The sequence below is a fragment of the Agelaius tricolor genome, unplaced genomic scaffold (genome assembly GCF_023055355.1).
Source record: "Agelaius tricolor isolate 1412-34295 unplaced genomic scaffold, bAgeTri1.0.p SCAF_10, whole genome shotgun sequence".
Taxonomy (NCBI): domain Eukaryota; kingdom Metazoa; phylum Chordata; class Aves; order Passeriformes; family Icteridae; genus Agelaius; species Agelaius tricolor.
The window spans coordinates 34,219,460-34,242,162 of NW_027269270.1; the positions used below are offsets into that span (position 1 = coordinate 34,219,460).

General features: G+C 47.5%; 1 protein-coding gene across 2 annotated transcripts in view; it reads left to right on the forward strand.

The window, feature by feature from the left end:
• Positions 1-719: 719 nt before the first annotated feature.
• The window catches only part of EPC2 (enhancer of polycomb homolog 2), a 37,209-nt gene continuing 15,225 nt past the window's right edge, over positions 720-22,703 (forward strand). The window contains exons 1-3 of one of the 2 annotated variants that reach the window (XM_071435489.1): positions 720-1,157; positions 15,118-15,277; positions 21,158-21,303. In XM_071435489.1, the coding sequence (XP_071291590.1) occupies positions 1,005-1,157; positions 15,118-15,277; positions 21,158-21,303 (459 nt within the window). In that variant the 5' untranslated portion in view covers positions 720-1,004. Of the gene's footprint in view, positions 1,158-1,268; positions 1,367-15,117; positions 15,278-21,157; positions 21,304-22,703 lie in introns of those variants that run through there. The other variant, XM_071435490.1, reaches the window with a different exon arrangement.

Below are 22,703 nucleotides of genomic sequence, written 5' to 3' on the forward strand. Positions count from 1 at the left end.
GGCACAACAGGAACACTGTGTACACACGGTGTGGATGCTGTAGGGGAAACGGTGGGGACACTGTGGGGGATACAGGGGGGACACGGCAGGGACAATGTGGGACACTGGGGACACTGTGGGGACACGGCAGGGACAATGTGGGACGCTGTGGGGGATACAGGGGGGACACGGCAGGGACAATGTGGGACACTGTGGGGACACTGTGGGGACACGGCAGGGACAATGTGGGACGCTGTGGGGACACGGCAGGGACAATGTGGGATGCTGTGGGGACACTGTGGGGACACGGCAGGGACAATGTGGGATGCTGTGGGGACACTGTGGGGAGCAGGGTGAGGAGACATTGGGAAGAGAGTGTGGGGACAATACAGGGACACTGTGGAGAGACAGTGGGAACACTGTGGCGACACCGTGGGGGCACGGCAGGGAGACAGCGGGGACACCGCGAAGGCACTGCGGGGACACTGTAGGCACACTGTGAGCGCACCGCTGGAGCATCCTAGGGACACTGTGGGCAGCGGGAGGGGACACAGCAGGGACACGGCGAGCACGCTGCGGGGACACTCTGGGCAGCCGGCGGGGACACCGCGGGCTGGCTCGGGACGTTCGGAGCGCTCCGCTCCTGCTCCGCTCCCTCCCGGTCCCGCCGCCCCCCTCAGGCTCCCTGAGGCTCCCTCAGCCTCCCGCCCTCGGCTGCGCGCGCAGCGCCGCTCCCGCCGCGCGGGCTGCCGGGAGGGCCGAGCGGCTGTGGTTAATGTCCGCCATGTTTGCCATGGCGCAGGGAGCGGACCGAGCGAGCCCGGCGCGGATCTAGGGCTGCGGGGCGTGCGCTGCGGGCTACGGGCGGCCCCGTCGGGAGCTGCGCCGGGGCGGCGGGACCCTCCATGGTGGCGCGGGCGCGGCGCGGGAGCGGCTGGGAGGCGGCGGCGAGGCCGCACTGAAGGCCCCCCCCCCCCCCCCCCCCCGCCCGCCCGGCCCCGGGGTGTTATTGTGAGGGGGAGACAATGAGCAAACTCTCCTTCCGCGCCCGGGCGCTAGACGCCGCCAAACCGCTGCCCATCTACCGCGGCAAGGACATGCCCGACCTCAACGACTGCGTCTCCATCAACCGGGCCGTGCCGCAGATGCCCACGGGGATGGAGAAGGAGGAAGAATCGGTAAGGGAGCGCGGCGCAGGGGGGGCACCATTGTTTACAGGCACCCCCCGCACGGGGAACCGGCCGCCGGTATTCACCAAGCGCGCTACGCTCGCTCCGCCGCGGGGCGCTCGGGGCGCTGCGCAAACGGCGCAGCGTAAGCCGCGGTCCGGCGCCGCGAGCGGGCCCTGCCGCCGTCCGCCATCTTCTGCTGCGCGTCCCGGGCGCGGGTGAGCGGGGGGGGGGCTCGGCGTGAGCGCGGCGGGACGGGACGGGCCGGCGGCGGCGCGGAGCGGAGCGCGGTGTCGGAGCGGCGGAGCGCGGTGTCAGAGCGGCGGAGCGCGGCGCCGGCCCGGCGGAGCGGGGCGGGCTGCCGGACAGGCTCCGGCTGCCGGAGCGGCTCGGGATGTCAGAGCGGCGGAGCGTGCGGCGCGGCGTGCCGGAGCCGGCTCGGGGTGTCAGCTCGGATTGTCGGCTCGGGGTGCCGGAGCCCACTCGGGATGTCCGAGCGGCGCAGCTGCTCGCCGTGCCGGAGCGGCGGAGTGCAGAGTATCGGAGCCGGGCTGCCGGAGCGGCGGCTCGGGGATGCCGGGGCGGGCTCGGGCTGTGCCGGTGCGGGGTGCTCGGGATGCCGGAGCCGCTGCAGCGGGCTCGGGATGCCGGCCCGGTGGAGCGGCTCGGGCTGCTCGGCGCGTTGTGGGCTAAAGCTGATACTACTCCTGCCAACCCTGTAGTGAGTGGCTGTCAAGTCGCTCGGGCTGGGGAGGTGGTGGCGGCGTGAAAGTGCTGGGGCTGTGCTGAGCCGCTCCACGGGGAGCGAGCGGGTGCGGGCCAGCTTCTTCCTCTCTGAGGGACAGCAGGACGCGCTGTCCCTCTCCTCCGGCCGGGTGTCGCCGAGCCCGGCGACAGCTCCGGGTTCGGGTCGCTGTCAGTCCCTGCGTTCGTGCACGTGTGGGGCTGAGGGCACAGCGCTGTACACACACACACACCCTGTGCACATGTGGGACTGCAGGGACAGCAAAGCACAGCCGCTTCGCTGCCGGTGTGGGACAGTGTCTGTGTTCCTGCGGCCACCCCCGGTGCTGCTCGGAGTTATTCAACACCGCTGGTCTGTGCTGCTGCTGCTCGCTGTGCATCGCACGGCACAGGCGTCAGCTGGACGCGTTGCGTGAAGCCTCGGAGCTTTAATGTTATTTCCAAATCAGCCAGCCGGTGTTCAGCGTGGATGGACGTGTGGTGTGTGTTCTGCTCGTAGTGTTAAAGGGTGGAAAAGCTTTTGTGCGCTGAGGTAAATACAAGTTTGTGGGGGTTTTGGTGAGCAGCAGGACAGCTTTGAGAGCGCTCGCACGCAGCTCTGGTGTCCTCTGAACGTACTGCTTTGTCTTGCCGATCTTCAAACGCTTTTCTGTAAGAGTAAGGTTTATTTTCTGCTCCTGGGACTTGTGTAAGCTCAGAGAGAGGCTGTCGCCTGATGTGTCTGTACTTGCAGAGCCGATAGTAAATGCACCCTCCAGAATTTCCTCAATGAATCCGTGTCTCCGCCTCAGCCAAACCTCTGTGCCTGTGGATTGGCTTTTCCGAGGTTACAGCTGTCAAAGAGGCTCCACGCTTTCCTCGCTGCTTTTTCTCACCTGACTGTTGGTATTAAAAGGAATCCTCTGTCTTACCATGGTGGGCTTTTATTTTTTAATTTACTGTGTATGATACATTGTGATCAAAACTTCAGGAATTCCCCAAGAGTAACGCTGCTGGAAGCTGGGATTGTAGTTAAAAGGAACAACACTGGGATACTAATGAAGCAATATTGGAGACTAATTTGGTTTTCTCAGCCTCGAAAGTCTGTCTTGCAGTGCTGTGTTCGCATTTAATATTGAAATTAATTCTTTAAAATTGCTGTTATTTTGATAAATCATGTTTAAAATAAAGTTGTTAATGGAAAATTGCTGTACGAGTTCAAGCAAACAAGCTGCTTATGGGCTGCTTAAATGATTGAGAAGATTAGATTTATACTTCAATAAAACTACTTTAGTGTTGTCCTAAAAAGTTGTTTTTCTGTGTGAGTGAGGTTTGTTTTCTCAGCCCTGACATGTGGCTCTGTTTGATATATTATGTAATAGTCTCAGAATGAAATGACTGAAGCAATATATAAACATAGTGTGAGATGCATCAGCCAGGCAAGATTATAAACTGCTATTCTTAGATTATTCTGATTATTGCCATGTGGTGATGGTTTCATTCATGGCTTGTCTTTCTCAGATAATTCTTAATTAATACTTTTTAAAAAAATTATATCAAATCCCTTCTAGGAACGGCTGTTGCGGGTGGCAGTAGTTAAACATTTGAGAAATACCTAAACAGCTTTAACGCATAGCAAATACTGCTGTGATCGATTTGATCTATTTGTAAAGGCATTTTTTGGAGGGGTAGGAAATCCCTGCACGCTCATTGCTGCCCCTCAGTTTCGGGTTTCTTTTCCCGAGTGGGAGTTGTTTGCAGCCTCGGGGTGGCTGCTGCTCTCCCTCCTGCTCAGAGCCACCAACCTCGTGCTCCTCTGGCCCCAGCTCGCCGCTCTCCTCCCGCTGCCCCCTCCGGGAAGCCTCGCTGGCACCACAGAGGTCTTGTAGCACACACGGGGTCAGACAGCACCTTCCGGGGTATATTCCGCTGGAAATCAGCATTATTCACAGATTTGCAGGATTTAAAACGCTCGGGTGACGCGTCTGCCCTGTTCTTTACAACCCAGCCTCGCTGGTGCAGCCATGTGGTTTAATTAGCTGGTGATTGATCTTTTGTACATACAAAAGTGCAGATTTTGGTCCATTTATTCGTGATGAATTTTCTGGAACTGTTTCTGTATGAGTATCTCAGAGATTTTTATCCATTCGCAGCGTTTCACAAATCAGCAGCTCATTTCTCTCACTTGGAGATTCCAGCTGTGAAAGAATTAGGTTTCTCTTCTGTAGCAATGTTTATGTTACAAATGTTTATAATTTACTCTAAATTAAACCTGAGGAAGAAAATTGTGTGGGTTTGTTTTTAAGCTCACGTGAGAGCGCGATGCTGTTAAGCAGAAGCAGGGAAGTGTCCTTTTGGGAGTTCAGAAACTGAGCGGGGACACTTGTGGGTTTTCTTTTTTTTTCTCCTGATGAGTAAGACTCGTATTTCCTAATGCTAATGAATTGTTTTGACTGGAAAGGGAGAAAGTTGCAGAATAGATAAGCCTTGGGTTTGTTTTTTAGCACATAACTGAGTTTTTATTTGAATACCTATTACTGGAGATTGCCGAGTTGCACACTGTGAGGCGAAATCGTGCTTGGTAATGAGGCACCTTCACACGGGAGGCTCTGGGAAGTGAATTTACCTGAGGTGTGAGGAAGCTGAAAATGTGGTGGTAATGGGTGATCCCGGGATTGCCTGGTCGGAGCTATCTGAGCCTTCATCTCAGCGCTTGTTTGCACATCCGTTCATTTACACTCCAGCTTGGCACGGCGTCACGGGCCTCAGGGCAGAGAGGAAAAGTGCAGGAATGGCAACTTAAGGACGCGCTTTGACGCTGCAGAAATGCTGACACCGAACCCGTGGGAAGGGACTTTCCTTCCCAGCCCTGCAGGGATCACCTCGGGATGAGCCTTCTCTGATCATTAAATACAACGTTCGCTGCTGATTATTTTGACTGGAAGTAGTTAACTTGAAATTCTTTTTTTTTTTTTTTTTTTCCCTTAGTTCTTTCAGTTTCTTTTGTAATGCTGGAACTTGAAGTGCTCATCCTCGGGCTTTGAGGTGGTGATACTCCTGGAACAGCTTTTTCATTCTCCTTTCAAAGCAGGAAGCTTTTAGCTTGGCAAAATCCTGGTTTTCCTGTTAAACTGTATCAGCAGAAATACCCACAATGAATATTTCCCTCTGCTACAGGGAACTGAGAGAGTATGAAATGTGTGAGGATTTACTTAGGCTGCTGCTCAGAGGTACCTGCCTGCTGCTGTCTGATGCACTCAGGTCTGGGTTTAAAAACACAAATACACATAAATCACTGCCCACACGGACACAACCTGCTCTTAACTGGATGTTTGTGTGTGGGCTGTGCGCTCATAACCTGTGGTTGAACCCTCAGAGTTCCTACAAACGAGAGGCTTTGTAGAACAAAGAAGCCCAGACAGCAGTGAGAAAAACTGGAGGCCAACAGAGGATAACTTCAGCTCCAACCATGCAAATATTCTGTGGAACAGAAATCCCTCGGAAAGACTGCACGGGAATCTATGTGAGAAACTCCCAGGATTGTATTTCCATGCAAAACCAGCTGAAATCAAGAGCATGCTTTGCTTAGGAAAGGAATTGGGTTTGTTTGACTAAAATCAGCTGGGTTATCTGCTGGGGAAATAAAATTCCCAGTGTGAGTTATTCCTCAGATTAAGCACCTGTATTTATTTACTTACTTGGGGAGTACTTTGAGGCTGCTGAGATTACTGAAGTTTGTTTGGCATTAGGCAGCAAATTGCTGGGTTGTGATTTTTATTCACAGAATTTTGAACTCCAGTTTTGTTTGAGATCTTTCCCTGCCTCCATCTCCTGTGCTTTTCTCCCTCCTCCCGAGTCCCATTGCCCCGTGCAGGGATGTTCCTCCCAAGTGCCCATTTCAGTTCCATTTCCCAGGCATTATTTCAGTTTCCAGCTCTGATCCTTTATCCTTGCTGTGCTGTCACCTGCAGCATCTCTGGGCCGTGTTTAATGTCCCGTTTGATAACGGTGAATCAGAATTAACCTCGACCAGCTGAGCTCTGGAGAGCTCTTAAACTGAGGAGCTCCACGTTTAATTTGTTGTGGCTGAAATTAAACACGACCGAGATTTGCTCTCAAGCCTCCACCTCACGAGCAGTTTATTAGGGCTTATCACATTAACACCTATCAGCAAACCTGTCACAAGTGCTTGGGGTATCAGCTTGGCCCGGGACAAAGGTCATTGATCCCGAGTGTGCTTTTAAGGTAGAGCCGAGCCAGAGGAACCCACCTGCAGCTCGAGGGGCCGTTCTGCTTTTTGGGGTCTCGGTAAGGGGCGGTGACAGCGCATCCTGCGTCCTGTCATGGGGAGCACGTGGGGATAGAGCTGGGAGCAGAGCGCGGTGTCCCGCCGAGGTGAGATGGCTTCAGCCCTATCTTAGCACCGCAGGGTGATGGAGATAAAGCTGCGCTTTGCTGCGGGCCGGAGGCTGCGCGGGGTCAGCGGGCAGGGCCGCCCGGGCGGGGTCCGTGCCCGTGGCCCTGCGGCACAGTGGGAGCCGTGATTGACTCACACCTCGGGGCGTTATGCAGCAACTTTCCCTGATGGGAAGGGCTCCTCGGCGGGAGGGGCAGTTCCATGACAAAAGCTTAGGAGAGCGCTCCGTGGCTCGGCTCTGGGACGTCTCGAACGCAGGGAGCAGTCTTTCCTTTTCCTTCAATTTAAGGAAACCTTGGAAATAAATCGCTGGGGCTTCCTTGGATTTACAGAGTGCCAGACTTCACAGCGCTCCTGCTTGGCAAAACTGAGCAGGAAGCAGCTTGGTACAATTTCTGTTTTGACTGAAACCGGTTGAAATGTCCTGCTTGAACAATTTGGATCAACAGACATTGAATCTGCTTATAGTAACCTCTCTTCATAATTATTTTTCATGAGAAAGATCATTTTGACTGTTGCTAGATGTTCAAAAGGTTATTTGTAATTTACTTTGCCATCAAGGCTAATAAACAATGCCTTGTTTATGCCATAGCATATCTGTCATTCTATCTGTAGCATATCTGTATTTATAGATGACTAGTATATCTATCATTCTAACACTTCAGCTTTTTGGAAGGTAAATAACTCATTTAATATTTACATAAACCTTGGGTGTCCTAAAAGCCAGTGGAAGTGAAGATCAATAGTAGAACTGAAGTTTCTGTAACAAGTAGAGAAGAATGAATCTAGAACTGTATATATAAAGGTGTAAGAAGTAGGAAGAATAATTTTGTGAGACTAAAATATTATCAGTATGGACTGTCATAATTTTGACACAATTTTGAAGGTACTGTTGACTAGTTTCGAGTCAAAGTAATAAAATATTTGAGAATATACTATTTAAAGGCTTTGATTTTTGATCCATTTTGCATACTATTTAAAAGCTTTGATTTTTTTGATCCATTTTGCAAATTCCTGCTTGTTAATGTATAATAATCACAGTCTAGTGGGGCTGAAATGGATTAAAATACACTCCCTGCCCATGGCAGGTGAAGTGCTGCAAATGTAAGGGAGCAGAAATTTGCAGCAAAAAATCAGACTTGTTAATTTCCCTGATTTCCTTTGTGCAATTCTGATTGTGATTAACACATTTACACCTCTGGTCTCTCAGGTTCGGGTGCTCAGCTCTTCCCCATTGTTAGAATTGTTCTGTGTGAGACGTTTTTGTGTCACCTTCAGTGGAAGATGGGCTCAGCTTCACTCGGAGCCTCTCCCCGTTGGCGATGCCGTTTTTCCATGGGGTTTCCATCTCAGTGCCCTCCTCCCTGCTCCTGTCCCGTGGGACACACAGAGCTTCATCCTCGATCACTCTCAGCCAGCAGAAACGCCCCCTTTCCTCCTCCTTTCTGGGGTGTTTGCTGCTGTTTGCATTGGAATTTCTAATTTGTTTTTCTCAGCTCTGTGCCGTCCCTCTGGCTGCAGCTCACACTCGGTGGGTCTCAGGCCGGTCTGTGCTGCATCAAACAAACTGCTGCTACTTTGAAGCGTGCGGTGATGTCGGATTCCCTGTGCCAGGCTTGGATGTAAACAAACCACTCCAGAGACTGGATCATTAAGGGAGACACTGATACTACAGAATGTCCAAAAAATAATAATTCATGTTTGCTGAGTTCAAGGTATTCGGTTTAAAATGGAAATTTGTCGGTAATTTTTAATAATTTGGATTACTATTAATTGCTATACATGTTTTAATTTCCCTAACCTTTTCCTGAGTTGTCCAAACTGTAGAACCAATCTCTGACATTGTTTTCTTTATAAAATGAGGGATTTCTGTGTGGTTCCTCAGGTCTCCAGCACTCCAGGTAGCATCACTCTGGTGATGAAAACCCCATTTGTTTACAGACTCTGTAAAATGCAAATTCCCTGCTGTAGGTGTGTGCCTCAGTTAAATAAAAACTCTGGCTATGAATGCTGGGCTGAAGATGATGCCCACAGGCCGAGGGTAAGTGCAGAGGAGAGGCAGAGGGGCTGTGGTCTCCTGGCAGCTGCTGTGGACAATTCCCAGCTCTCCCTCCCGGTGACTCTGCTGTTGTGTGACTCACAGGCACACCGAGGTGCTGCTGAGAGCAGCCAGCACCCAACAGAGCTGGGGCTCCCTGGCCAATCCTGCCTTTGAGGAAGGGAAAAGCTCCTTGTTGGGGGCCTCAGCCTTTACAAATGCATCATGATGTGAAAAATGAGTGAATATTCATTCCTTTAGCTCAGGGCCTTGCCATCCTGCTTGGACTGGGATAATCAAGATTCCTAATTCCTGTTTTTTACCTTGGGAGTGATACCACTGTATCCCAAGGAGCTTTTGAACTACATGTTACATTATTTGTAACAATATTCTCATAAAACTTTTTTTGGAAAAACATCCCACTCAGTAAATGCAAATTTCTAGTATCACCAACAACTTTTCCAACAGGATTTTAAAATAATTCGATTTATTGTTATAACAATAATTTGATTTTTAATAATCAGTTTATATTAATGTTTTGGTAGACTGGGCACTTGTGTAAATAATTGTAGCTTTAAAATCCAGAGTTTTAGTTGCTGTGGGGTTTTTGACATTTCTTAGACAGTGACAGTTGTGTGTCCATATGCTCATAAATAGTGAGTAATCATTATTTACAGGGATGAGAGATTGCTCATGTTCTCAGCCATTACTGCTGTTGCACTTGGGATGAAATTTGGGATATCTCCCAGTTGTTTCATGTCCAATTTGACATGGAATGCCTGAAATGGGCATTGTTTCTTTTTCTGAATTAAAGCTATAGAAAATAAAGAAATATTTACTCCTCCTTTTCTGTTGGGTGCTGCAGAAAGAAACACAAAACTGGCTCTGATTTGTGCTCATGTCCCTGTCCCTTTATCAGCTCTGTGGGCTGATTGCCACCCTCATTTCCTAAAGTGCTTCCCTTGCACCCCAGAGGGGGAAGAAAGGGATTCCTGAGCGTTGTTTGGGACAAACTGGAGTTTCCTCATTCCCATCTCTCCTCTGGGGCCATCTCCACCTGGACAGGAGGTGCCACCCGGGCTGCAGGGCTCAGCAGTGCTGGGGGCTGTCCCTTGGCTCGATCCAGCTGCCTTCAGGGCATGGGCACTGCAAACATTTGGATGTAAAGTAGTCCAGAGTGGCTTGGCTTTGCTGCTGCTTTGGGAAGCTGCAGGTTTTTAGCAGCTGGGGAAGGGAAGAAGGTGATGGCAAAGTCAGCGAATCCCAGACTGGTTTGGATTTCAAGGGACACCAAAGCCCATCCAGTGCCAGCCCTGCCATGGCAGGGACACTTTCCATGGTCCCAGGCTGCTCCAAGCCCTGCCCAGCCCAGCCTTGGCACTTGCAGGGATCCAGGGGCAGCCCCAGCTTCTCTGGGCACCTGTGCCAGGCTCTCTGCACCCTCCAGGGATGGATTTGGCCCATTCCAGGGACCTGTGTGAGTTTTTAGGATGGAGCAGCCCCATTTGATTCACTTTCCCCTGCCTCTCCTCACTGAGCCAACCCTTAGTAGGTTTTCCTGGCCTGTAGTCACAGCTCAGCAGTCTGGAAGGCAAGTGTGGGGCAGGTGCTTCTTGGGATTATTTCTTTTTTAAGGAAGGCTGGAGGATATCATGTAGGAAAAAACTTGATATGGCCAAAAGTGAAACTGAGAAGTGGTTCCACGAGCCCTTTCCACTCATGTATCTTCTGTTTCTTGTGGGGTTCCTCCAGCTTCCTTCCTCTGAGTGTTGGAAACTCCTTAAGGAAGCTGAGTGCAGCTCAGCTCAAAAGCCTTGCTATGGGTATGTTGGTTTCCATTCAATATTTGCATTTTTATGGTTTTCCCAGTGCCCTGCATTACTTGAGAATTAATCCAACCTTTTAAGGGGATGCCCTATGCGAGAGGAAACAGCTCTGATTCCTGACTAGATCAAGTCTTCCATCAAATCAGAAGAAAAATGCAATTATCCACTTTGCTAATGACTGAAATGCTCGTTTCTCAAAAGAAATTGGGAATCAAGCAGTGGGTTTCAGCTCCCAGGGGTGGAATTTTGTGGTGCACACACTGATTTCCTGCTCTGTGTGTGCCTCCTTGCTTCACCTGTGCTCTGTCCCTCCCACAGCAGAGGGAAGCAGCTCTGTGGCACTGCGAGGGTTAACTGCACCAGAAAACAAAAGCTGCTGCTCGAGTTTACACTTGTGCTCTTGGGAATCTTATCTAAAAAAAGTGTTTGTGTGCAGAGAGGGAGGAGATGGGGCTGAGGCTTTCCAAGGCAGGGAGGCTCCTGACCAAATTAGCTTTTGAGCTTTCTGACACTTCTTTCTGGAAGTGCTGTCAAGAGGTGTTACTCACTGTGCTTGAGACTTTGCAAGATGAGTCTGCACATTTCCCACTACACTGCTGTACCTTCAGCTTCTGAATCTCAATATTAAAGATAAAAAAAATCCTTTTTTAAAATGTCCCAATTCCTATAGAACGTTTAACAAGTGAAATATTTAGTGCATTTAAATTGTTTTCTTAATTTTAATTCTGTTCTTGGCACGGGTAGATTGGAAAGCTGACTTCAGGTTGGCCTAGAAGTATCTTATTTTGAGTAGGAAAAATTGATCAATTTGTTGATAAATTCATTGATAAATTGATCCATTTGTTGATAAAATGATCGATTTGTTGATAAATTGATCAATTTGTTGACAAATTCACTTTTATCCCACTTGTTTGGAGAGCTCTGGGGTTAAAGCAGTGAAACAGCCTAAGGAGGTGTAGCTTTGCTTGTATGGTGTAGTTTTAAGGAATGAAGATGGGAACAGGTAAATTTAATCCCACAGCTTTGTTGTCTAGGGATTTGTATCCAATATGGAATTGCTCCCTGCAGTTTGGGATTTAAGATGAACTTTTCAGTGTAAGATGCTGTTCAGCCATGGGCATCTCCAACCATGCTCAACCAGAAAACCTGCAGTTATTCCAAGTTTGATAAACTCTGTTTCTCAGAGATTACCTGGGGGTGGCAGCAGGGGACTTAAAGATTAAAGGAAAGGAAAACCCTGCCTGTTCTGTAGGGTCCAAGTGCTCTGGTTTGTGGGATAAAAGGAAATAGGAGCAGTTTGGGGCATCCCTGCTCATCCCTGGAATGAGATGATTTCCACCCAAAGCATTCTGTGATTCCATGATATTGGTAAAAAATAGGTAAAAAGTATCATTCAGTATTGATCACCATTTGCCTTAAAGCTTAACAAAAATAACTTCAGGGTAATAGGATCAATACTTAATTTATTACTGATTGCCTCTGGTTTGTAGTGCAGAAAGTCCCAGGTAGGAAGGTGAGGGGAACATGAAATCTGTGGGGTTTCAGGGGTGAAGGGAATGGCAGTGAAGGTGCCTTGCTCTCAGCTGGGCTTGGAGCCTGGTTCTGAATGTCTGCAACCAAAACTGAGGGCTTTAGATACCAGGATTGCAGGAATTGTGGGGGTTTCCCCTCTGAGGAGAAATGGAAGGAAGGATTGGGGTGTCTCAAAGAGCAGCTCTGCTTCAGTGTTTCAATGTACAGAATTAGAGGAATTTTGGGGTTTTTTCCTCCTGAGGAGAAATGAAAGGATTGTGGTGTCTCAGAGGGGTTCAGAGATCTGGCTCAGTGTGTAAATGTACAGAATTGCAGGAATTTTGGGGTTTGTTCCTCCTGAGGAGAAATGGAAGGATTGTGGTGTCTCAGAGGGGTTCAGAGAGCAGCTCTGGTTCTGTGTGTAAATGTACAGAATTGCAGGAATTTTGGGGTTTGTTCCTCCTGAGGAGAAATGGAAGGAAGGATTGTGGTGTCTCAGAGAGCAGCTCTGGCTCAGTGTGTAAATGTACAGAATTGCAGGAATTGTGGGGGTTTCCCCTCTGAGGAGAAATGGAAGGATTGGGGTATCTCAGAGGGGTTCAGAGCTCTGGCTCAGTGTGTAAATGTACAGAATTGCAGGAATTTTAGGGTTTGTTCCTCCTGAGGAGAAATGGAAGGAAGGATTGGGATGTCTCAGAGAGCAGCTCTGGCTCAGTGTGTAAATGTACAGAATTGCAGGAATTTGGGGTTTGTTCCTCCTGAGGAGAAATGGAAGGATTGGGGTGTCTCAGAGGGGTTCAGAGAGCAGCTCTGGCTCAGTGTGTAAATGAATTGCAGGAATTTTGGGGTTTGTTCCTCCTGAGGAGAAATGGAAGGATTGGGGTGTCTCAGAGAGGTTCAGAGCTCTGGCTCAGTGTGTAAATGTGCTCAGGCAGCAGTGTTACACACACTAAACATTTACAACTCTCTAATGCTGCTGGTTGAAGAAATAGCCCAGTCTAAGCTGTGTTTGTTTGAAATTTTGTCTTCATACTGGAGAGGGAGGTCTGGATGTGCTTTTTAAGGAATTAATGGGTAATCACTCTTTGTCAGGGGCTCTTTTTATTGCCATGGCAGCACGTTCTGTTTGCTGTCATCACAGGTTCTCTAATGCTCCTTTATTTTCTGGAGGACCTTTGCATCTGCCCTACTGCAGAACAAAGTGTGAGCTTAAAATACTGTGTGTCTTTCAAAACCATCAGAAAAAAAAGTGAAAACTAGACCAAATGTTGTAGTAGTGTAAAAACACTACTTCAGGTTTAATAAATCCATTTAATTAGCCCAGCTTTTCTATAAAAAGCTTCATGGTTGGTTTAAACAGAGTTGTTCCAGGAGTTAAAGTTTAAATTTTCCTGTACTTGATGCTCAGCAGAAAGATTAGAGGTTTCCCCCCTAATTTTAAAATTTGCAAAGCTAATCAATCTATCTGTTTTGGAGCTGTGCTGTTTGAGGAGTGACAGCAGCAGTGCTGAAAGCTGAAATCTCTGTTTGAAAGCTGTGTTCTGCTCCAAGGCTTTTTATAGTGAAATAAATGCTAACACCTATTGTCAGCCTTCCTTGGGAACTCCTGTGCCTGGATTACTCATCTCCATTACCCTTCAATGGCTGCAGAACCCAAAGGTGCTCTGAGTTGAGGGCACATCAACCCCTTCCTGTTGGTACCCAGCTCCAGGGACAGCAGCAGAAGGCAGCCCAGTGATGAAAGCATTTCTGTGCAGTTGAGTTACTCAGCACTGCCAAGCTCTCCAAGACACGTTTTAATGGTGGAGTGACAGATTTACTCAGTGTGGAGTAACTCAGGCAGATCACAGCAGCTATTGGATTGCATGCTTGTCTTAATTCTAATAGCACTCACTTGGGAGCCTGATTGATTTAATGTTGCTTCATCTGCTGCAGGAGATTCCCAAAGCTGCTCTGAGTTTGCAGGAATTGCATTCTTTGTGTTTCTGGAAATCTTAACGTTTAAAAGGGGATCGCTCATTAAGTATCATTTACACATTTTAAAAATGTTTTCTTTCTCTCCCCTTTTTTAAAAACACCATTCTGTAGCATTAAAGAGGAGGAAATCTTGTTCTTGAGAGAATTTCCCAGTGGGTAGCAGAGTGTGTGAGTGCCAGCCTGCCGTGTGTGCCAGGCTGCAGTGCCAGGCAGGCGCTGGAATGCTGGCACCTTCCCATTCCTGGTGTTGATCCTGGCCTCTGGGGAGTGCTAACCGTGGGGAGGGGCACCCTGGAGAGCCAAAGGGAGGAGCAGAGAGCAGCAAAAACCCTGTGTGTGTGTGTGTGTGTGTGTGTGTGTGTGTGTGTGTGTGTGTGTGCTTTGCCCTGCTCAGACAAGGGCTGTTCCCCAGTGGGCTGTGTGGGAATGGCTGGGACAGCCTGCAGCCCCTGGAACAAAGTGAGCTCCCATGGATCTGGGACAGAGCTCAGCTTGGATTGCCAGCTGATATTCTGCTCCCTCCCCTCAAATCTGGGAAGCACTAAAAGCAGAATGAAACCTTCACTCCTGTTCATCTGCTGGCAGGCTGCACTTTTCTCAGTTTCCACTGGATTTGGAGAACTTGGTGCTTCACTTTTCCCAGGGGCTGTGAGGGTCTGAGTCTGTCCTGGTGAGGCATGGCACTCCCCTGGACACACAGAAGGCAGCCTGAGGTGTTTTTTAGCAGTTTAAGTTTTAACATGAAAAGTCTTTCAAGATGGAAGTTACAGCTTAGCTCTGACTTGAAATAGTAGATGGTTGTCACTGAGTTAAATAATAAATTAACTAATAAAATTATGTGGGGAAAAAGCTTTGTGATCTGCTACATTTATTGTGATCTCTGTTTCACCTGAAGCGATTCTGTGGAATTTGTGACTTCTGTCCCATAAGAATAAAATGAAGGGATACCTGTTTGGGGAGCCCTTGCTTTTCAGGTGTTATTCTGTGAGAACTCTTCTTCCTGTTGCTCTTAGCTTGCTAAACTTTTAACAGCAGGCCACTAAGGATTGCTGGGAAGACAGGAATGATGAAATTTGCTATTCTTTTGACTTTAAAGGCCTGATCTGGCATTCTTTTTTTTTTTTCCTGACAGGTTTGGGTGGGTTTGTCTTTCCCCAGCACTAATTTTCTGCCGAGGTTATTTTGTGAAGTTTGAATGTTTGTCTTTTTCCCAGTCTGGTGGAAGGTGTGGGCTGTGTCTGAACAAAGTTCTCTTCATCTGTTTGTAGCTCATTCACTGCAGTTTTAAGATTCCCATCAGTTAGGAGCCCTAAAAGATGGAGAACACACCTGGGAACAAGCATCCTGCTGGCCTCTGAAACCCAGCAAAGCCTCCACTCTGTTATCCTGTAGGAAAACAGCAGGAGAAGAGGCTGGCTGTCTTTATATGCACTTTGTACAGGTATTTAAATGAACTCTCCCATTTTCCCCTTGCAGGAACATCATTTGCAACGGGCCATCTCAGCACAGCAAGTTTTCAGAGAAAAGAAGGAGAGCATGGTTATCCCAGTCCCTGAAGCAGAGAGCAATGTCAACTACTACAACCGGCTGTACAAAGGAGAGTTCAAGCAACCAAAGCAGTTCATCCACATCCAACGTGAGTTCCAGGCACTGGCAACGGTGTGGGCTCTGTTCAACCCCTCCTTACTTAACCTCAGGAACCTTTGTCTTGTGGCCAGAGTTCCCACAGTGGGAGGACTCAGAAATCCATTCAGAGGTGTAAATTCCAGTAAATTCCAGTGCCTTCTCGAGTTCTGGAAGAATTGAGTTGCTGCTGAAGGTGGGGTTTTGCTGCTGGCTCTGTGCTGATGCTCTGTCCATGTGCAGCAGCTGCTGAGCCTCATCCTGGCTCTTGGGCTTGCAGGATTCTTGAGCCAGCCTCACTTCTGTGGTTTTGTCCCTCCTGCTCCTGAGAAGGAATAACTGAGGCTGCTTGGCTGCCTCCTGGTGCAGGGAGCATGACAGAGGTTGTGTTGCTCACCTGTTCACTCCAGAGTTCTCTGTTAGTGCAGATCCACAAACCAGAAGAGTTTTTGGGGTGAAATCAGCCTTGGTCCTGCTGCTCCTAACAGAGCTCTGGCAGGGCAGGGCAGCAATGCAGCCACTGGGATTCAGGCTGTTCTGGGTAACAGTCACTTCTCTCTGAGCTTGGCTAAAACTGAACAATTCCATTTCAGCAGAGAGCTCTGAGTTTATTTTATAGATAAAACTAAATATTCTGCATGAGCTTAGCTTATGTCTTACAAGATCTCATTAATCTAAGCTTGTGGGCTGTGGATGAATTCTCCCATTTCTTTTGGTTGATGTTCTGTTGACAAGTGACACTTTTGCAGTTCAGTTGTTCCTTGGCACACAATTGATGTTTGTCCTTTGCAGGATGTGGTTCAGGGGGTTATTTGGGCACTTGGATTCCTCCCAGCAGTTACCTTTGTAGCCAAACCTTTGATTCAATTATTGCACCATTTCTCACCAGCGTGCTGAAGTGTCCCATTTTTACTGTTTATTTACAAAATAGGAGATTTTGGAAAGAATGAAATCTCTGTGATGCAATAGAGACCATAGAGGTGATGGAGAAAAATCAGCTAAAAGGAATTGTTTCTCTCCTTAATAAAAGAAACAAACTTGGAAGCAAGGCAGGCTGAATGAACTGAAACCAAGCTGCTGGTGGAAGAATTTATTTTATTCTGTTCTTTGTTGGACAGTGCCAGAAACACTGTGAATACTGTTAATAAACATGTCTAAAAATGTTAAATATATTATGCCAAGGTTTTCATTGTCTTGTTGAGACTCACAGTCTTTCTGGACAGAATTACAGAAGGTATTTGAGCTGAAGATAAATATCAGATACTGCTCCAAGATAATTTTTCCCACATATTCTGGATGGACTAGGTGTGATACAAGGCAGCTTTATGCTACATAAACTGCTTAGAAATTCTGTTTTAATCTTAAAGCACAAATAGCAGCAATACCCACTTTGGCCAGGGAAGTTATGTAAACTGATGGAAAATGCCAGGAGGACACATAGTATAATCCATACTTACTGGGGGGTATTTCTGGCAAATTATGTTTTGCTGGAATTCTAGTAGCCTAAGATTTTAATATTTTTTTATGTTTGTTTATTTGGATCAGTGGTTCCAAGCAGAGAAAAGTTAATTTATTTGTAAAGGCTGGAATTTGTGAATTAGCAAAGTTCCAGGTGTTAGCTGACCACAGTGGCACCAACACAGGTGATGCTGAGCTGAATGTAAAGAAAAAAACTTGAACTGTTAAAATTATTCCAGCATGCTTCATAATTTTCCAAGAATATTTGTAGCATCAGTAGCATGGAGATGCATCTAAAATTATTGATAATTAGCAAAGAGATGAAGTTGGTAAACTTGGACCTAAATTCGAGCTAAGGGGATGGAAGATGAGTCAGAAACAATGAAACAATTTTCATTAAGTGGGGAATGAACTGCAGTCATCCTTGCAAGGAACTTTTTGGCAGGAAGTGTCTCTTTCATTTTTTGGTTGGGTGACCCTCAGTGTTTATCCCTTTGCTGCCTTGGCTCAGGCCTGGTCGCTGCTGGTGGCACAGGGGGTGGCAGGGAGGGCTCTGGTTTGCTGGGGAGGGAGGGCACTGGAAGCTCTGGTTTCAGTGGGAACTCCTGCCCGTGGCAGCTTCATGAGAGTGCAACCACAGCTTAATTTAGTTAGCTAAATGAAACGAGTTAATTTAGTGAAGCTCAACCCAGTTCAGTGTCATTCACTGAGAAACAAATTGCATTTGCATGAGTTAGTGTAAACTGGGTCCTAGGGGAGCTCAAGTAAACAAAAAAGCAAATCCCTCTGGCAGGTACTGCTGGGAGAGGGTGGAGTAGCAGAGGGTGGGAGCTGGATGCTATTTGCAGCAGCAGTGAGCAAACTCCTGAGCATTCCTGGAGAAACTCGCTAGGTGGGGTCACTGTGGTGCTGTGTGTGCAGCAGCAGTGAGCAAACTCCTGAGCATTCCTGGAGAAACTCCCTAGGTGGGATCACTGGGATGCTGTGTGTGCAGCAGCAACTCCTGAGCATTCCTGGAGAAACTTCCCAGGTGGGATCACTGGGATGCTGTGTGTGCAGCAGCAGTGAGCAAACTCCTGAGCATTCCTGGAGAAACTTCCCAGCTGGGGTCACTGGGGTGCTGTGTGTGCAGCAGCAAGAACTGAGCATTCCTGGAGAAACTTCCCAGCTGGGGTCACTGGGATGCTGTGTGTGCAGCAGCAACTCCTGAGCATTCCTGGAGGAACTCCCTAGGTGGGATCACTGGGGTGCTGTGTGTGCAGCAGCAAAAACTGAGCATTCCTGGAGGAACTCCCTAGGTGGAGTCACTGGGATGCTGTGTGTGCAGCAGCAGTGAGCAAACTCCTGAGCATTCCTGGAGAAACTTCCCCAGCTGGGGTCACTGGGATGCTGTGTGTGCAGCAGCAACTCCTGAGCATTCCTGGAGAAACTTCCCCAAACTTCCCCAGCTGGGATCTCTGGGATGCTGTGTTTGCAGCAGCAACTCCTGAGCATTCCTGGAGAAACTTCCCCAGCTGGGATCACTGGAGCCTGTCTGACAGTGCCCTGTAGAAGTGCAGATGTTCTGGAGGAGAAAGTGTGGACTCATCCTGAATCAGGAGAATGTGCCAGGATTTAGCAGGAGGTGTCCATCAGGACTGGCTCTCCAGCAGCTCCTGCAGGAGCAGCTCCCCCAGCTGCCATGGCAGGAGCAGGGACAGGGACAGGGAGTGATGATGGATGGTTCCATGGATCCATGGCACACAAACACCTGGGTCTTGTGATGGCTTTGGAAGCCAGGCAGCTGCCACACTGCAGGCCAGCTCCAGGGAGAAAAATGGCTTTTTCTGGAGCAATTGCAGTTCACTCAGTGCTTGGGGAAGGAAGAAAACTGGTGATTAAGGATGTTGCTGGAATTGTTTTAAGGAGTGGTAAATGAACATCAGGGAGGAGGACACTTCCATGGGAGTGCCAGTGCTGGGACAAGCCAGCTTTGGGCTGATGAACTCCAGGGCAGAAGTGGTAACCCTGCAATTCCTGAGGCCCTCACACCTCCCCAGGCTGCTGGGAGCCTGTGGCTGTCCTGTCTGCACTGAAACAGGTGGTGCTTCATCCCTGCAGTGCCCTTAACCTGCACCCCATGTAAACCCCCCCATCTGAAAGGAGCTGCACTGAGAAATACAGGGCTCAACAAACAGAGCATTGCTGTGGCAGAAAGCATGAAAAGTGGGGTGTGTGACAAGGAAGGGCTGCTGGTGTTCTCACAGGAATGATGGGGGTTGTTTGACAAAATGAGTCTGGATTTGTTTGATGGTGGCAAGTACCTGTTGGATGCCTTTTATCTTATCTTGAATAGTTATCAAAATATTGAGCAGAAATAGGGAGGGACCCCTGCTTCCAGCTGAGTGCACCATGGGGTACTTGAGGTGCTGGGAGTGACCTGCCCTCCCTCCTGGAGCCTCATCCCTGGTATCCACAGTGTGCTCCTGAGGGTGATTGGTGGTTTCAGGTACTTTTTGATTCAATTGTGGGCTTTTTCTTTTCTTTTTGCTTGTCTTAGTGTCTGTTGGTTGCCTCTGACTTGATCCTGGTTTTATTCTGGATGGTTCAGGACCTTTTAGTGACTGACTCTTCTTTTCCCATTGTGGAAATGAAGGGAAGTTTCCTGGCACTGCTGGCAATTTACAGGTCAACAACATCACATCTTCTGTCACACATCCTCCTGCTCACTGATATTCTGCCTTGGAAAAACTGGCTGGAAACGTTTTGTCCACAGGGGATTATTGAATTATCTACTGACAGGAAATAGGCTGACATCTTTTCTGATGTGAGACCAACATCTGCCTGAGGGCAAACAAGCTTTTTGTGGGCTTGAATGGTTTCCAGTGCACATGTGAGCAGCGATCTGCTGGAGAGGCAGATGTGATGTTGAAAGCTGCAGTTGAAGTCTCATACACAGTTAATTGTTGGAGAGCTCTTGGTCACATGCCCAGTGACAGTGCCTCAAATAAACTTGCCATGCAACTTGTATTACTGAATTAATATTGCCAGCAGTTCTTGACACATGGTTACAGCCTGTTATTATTTTCTCCTCAAATAAATTGTTACAGTGTGTGGTAGGTCAGAGAACTCTTCTGGCCAAGTGCTGTTGGCACACTTGGTACAGTTGGGCAGTGTCTCCTCTGAGAGGTACCAGCTTCAGCTGAAGATGCTGAGGAGCTGCTTTTTAGCCCTTCCCAGCTGCATCTGGCTGAGTTTCTGTGCCTGAATAAATAAATAAATAAACACTGGTAGTGGTTTAGCTCACTGGTTCACAGGGAGAGTGGTCTTGGGCAAAGCTGAGATGGAAGGACACTGCTGACCACCTGGCTGTGGCAGGGAAAACACTGGGATTTGTTTTAAAGCCTTTTTTGGGGGTTTTCTCTGGCTCCTGGTTTTCCAAGTTTTTGTTTTAAGGTGCTCTCAAGGCACACAGGGCAGCTCAGTAGCAGAGGTTTTTAAATTAGCACTTGGTATAGCCACAAGTTAAGAGCATGGAGATAAGATAGTGCTGTTTGTCTGTTAAGAATAAAATATATTTCATCAGGCCTATTAAGTGCTGTTATTGCAGTGCTGATTGAATTACTGGGAGTGTTGTTCCTGGTGTGTCACCCCTTCAAGGTTTTATTAGGTGTACAATTCATGTTTCTATTAACAGTTCTTACTGCCATGTGCAATTTACTCATATATTTGTTGTAAAATTTTATTTCAACCGTGTTACCTGAATGGGAACTTCCTTCTGCTTTTAGTAGCACCAGGAAGTTTGTCAAGTATGGAAAGTAATTAGCACAATTAGTAATAAAGACATGAGCTTTGCTGAGAAGTTGAGAGCTGACTGTTTGGAGAGCCTGAAGGAATTGTCAGGCTCTGCATCCACAACTGAGGTGGTTTTGGAAAAGAAGTAACAATTCCCATAGGGTTGGTCTAGGATTTCTACAGTTACATAAAACCAGAAAAAGTTTAGTCTGTTCAATATTTTAACACTTCAGGTTTGGTGTACTGTTTAAAAATGGGCAGCAGAAATTATATTGGGACTTCAGTGTTTTCTCCAAGTCTGGAATTTGATTGAAAATGGTCTTAGTTCTTATTATCCTGCCATGATATTCTGGAGGAGCTGTATTATATCAGTACTGTCAAGCATCTTTACTCTTCTTTTGCAAAGATACATCAAAGTTTCTGTGCCTATCACCCCTTCAAGTCACTTCAAATGAAACTTCTTGGATTCCTTCCATATTGGAAGTTGGAGACAAGCAGCTCCTACCTGCTGTGTGTTACATGGGGAAACTTTTCAGCATTAAAAAAGTGTTCTGGCAGAGAAGTGCTGGTGTGGAATTGGCTCAGTCAGTTTTGGTTTCTGCTCACAGATGTGTGTCCAGAGTGTGTTACTCACCCAGCATTTCAATTTCTTGTGTTCCAGCCTTTAATCTGGACAATGAGCAGCCAGATTATGATATGGACTCTGAGGATGAGACCCTTCTGAACAGGCTGAACAGGAAGATGGAAATCAAGCCACTGCAGTTTGAAATAATGGTTGACAGACTCGAAAAAGCCAGTTCTAGTCAGGTATGGTGGGAAGAAATCACTGGGAGGTTTTGCTTTCCTGGGGGTGCTTGGTTTTATTTCCTGCTGACAGGAGAAGTGTGTTTGTGTGAGTCTGCAGTTTCACAGAAATCACATTTGTCTCCTGTGTCAATATGGTAACTTCAGATGAAACAGGTGGGGAGGGAGCTTTTGGGGTTGCAGGGACTGATTTTAAATTTTAACTCCTGACCACTATGTGTTAGACACACGCAGCTCCTTGTAGCACAGTTGGTATGGAATAAGATTGTGATGATCAGGCTATAAACACATGAAAATCCAAATATTCTTAGACTTGTTTCTGCTGGACATTGACTGACACTGGTTGGTTTTTGAGGGTTAGAAGCACAGGCAGTGAATTAATTTGTACCAGTGTTAAATCAGATTCTGAGGTGTTCCAGGAGGGCAGTGTCTGCAGAAGGGTCTTACAACCCAAAATATTTACTCCAAAACTAAACCTGGGGGATCAGTGTGTGCAAGTCAAGTTTGAGCAGGTGAAGTTATTTCCCAGTGAGATGAGGCTTTGTGGGAGGAAAAAAGCCCAAAATATTTACTCCAAAACTACACCTGAGGGATCAGTTTGTGCAAGTCAAGTTTGAGCAGGTGCAGTTATTTCCCAGTGAGATGAGGCTTTGTGGGAAGCAAAAATCCATTGTGAGATCCATGGCTCTGCCTCAGTTCCTTAACCTGATTTAGTTCAATGCTGTCTGTTAAAAGGCCAAAGTATTGAATTTTTCTCTGTCTTAGAGCAACTTCAGAAAGGCAGAGATTTTTTACTATGCTAAGAAAATGGGAATGAAGGGAAAAATAGGAAATACTTTGGATGATACTTGTTGAACATGTACTTGAGCTTTGATAGACAGCCCTGTTCTGGCTTTCAGTTCAGGCCATTCTGGTGGTCACTTTTCATGTTCAATATTCATCCCTCTGATGCTGCTCTCACCTTTCTTTGCTGGAGTAATGAAGTTCAATTTCAGATTTGAAGATGCTTTTCAGAAATAAAATGTTACAAGAACACAGGTTTTTCTCTGTAGACACAAGTGACTCTTGCAGGTTATTGGAGCCTGGGCAGGGCAGTGGCTGGTGGGGTTTGAGTGCTGCTCCCAATTCCCAGTTTCCATGCCTGACCCCTGGAATATTAAATTTGGGATGTTGCTGGGAATGCCTTCTCTGCCCAGGAGGGGTTCCAGCTCTCCAGCTGGGCATTTTGATTTAAGCAGGGAATACAAGGACTCTGCATCTGCAGGCAAACACAGGCTCAGCTTCACTTTCCCAGCTGTGCACTCAAGGCTGAGGTGATTTTTAAAAAATATTTTTATATTTTTTATTTTAATTTTTAAAAAATATTTTTATATTTTTTATAAGAAATACGTTAATGGAAAAAA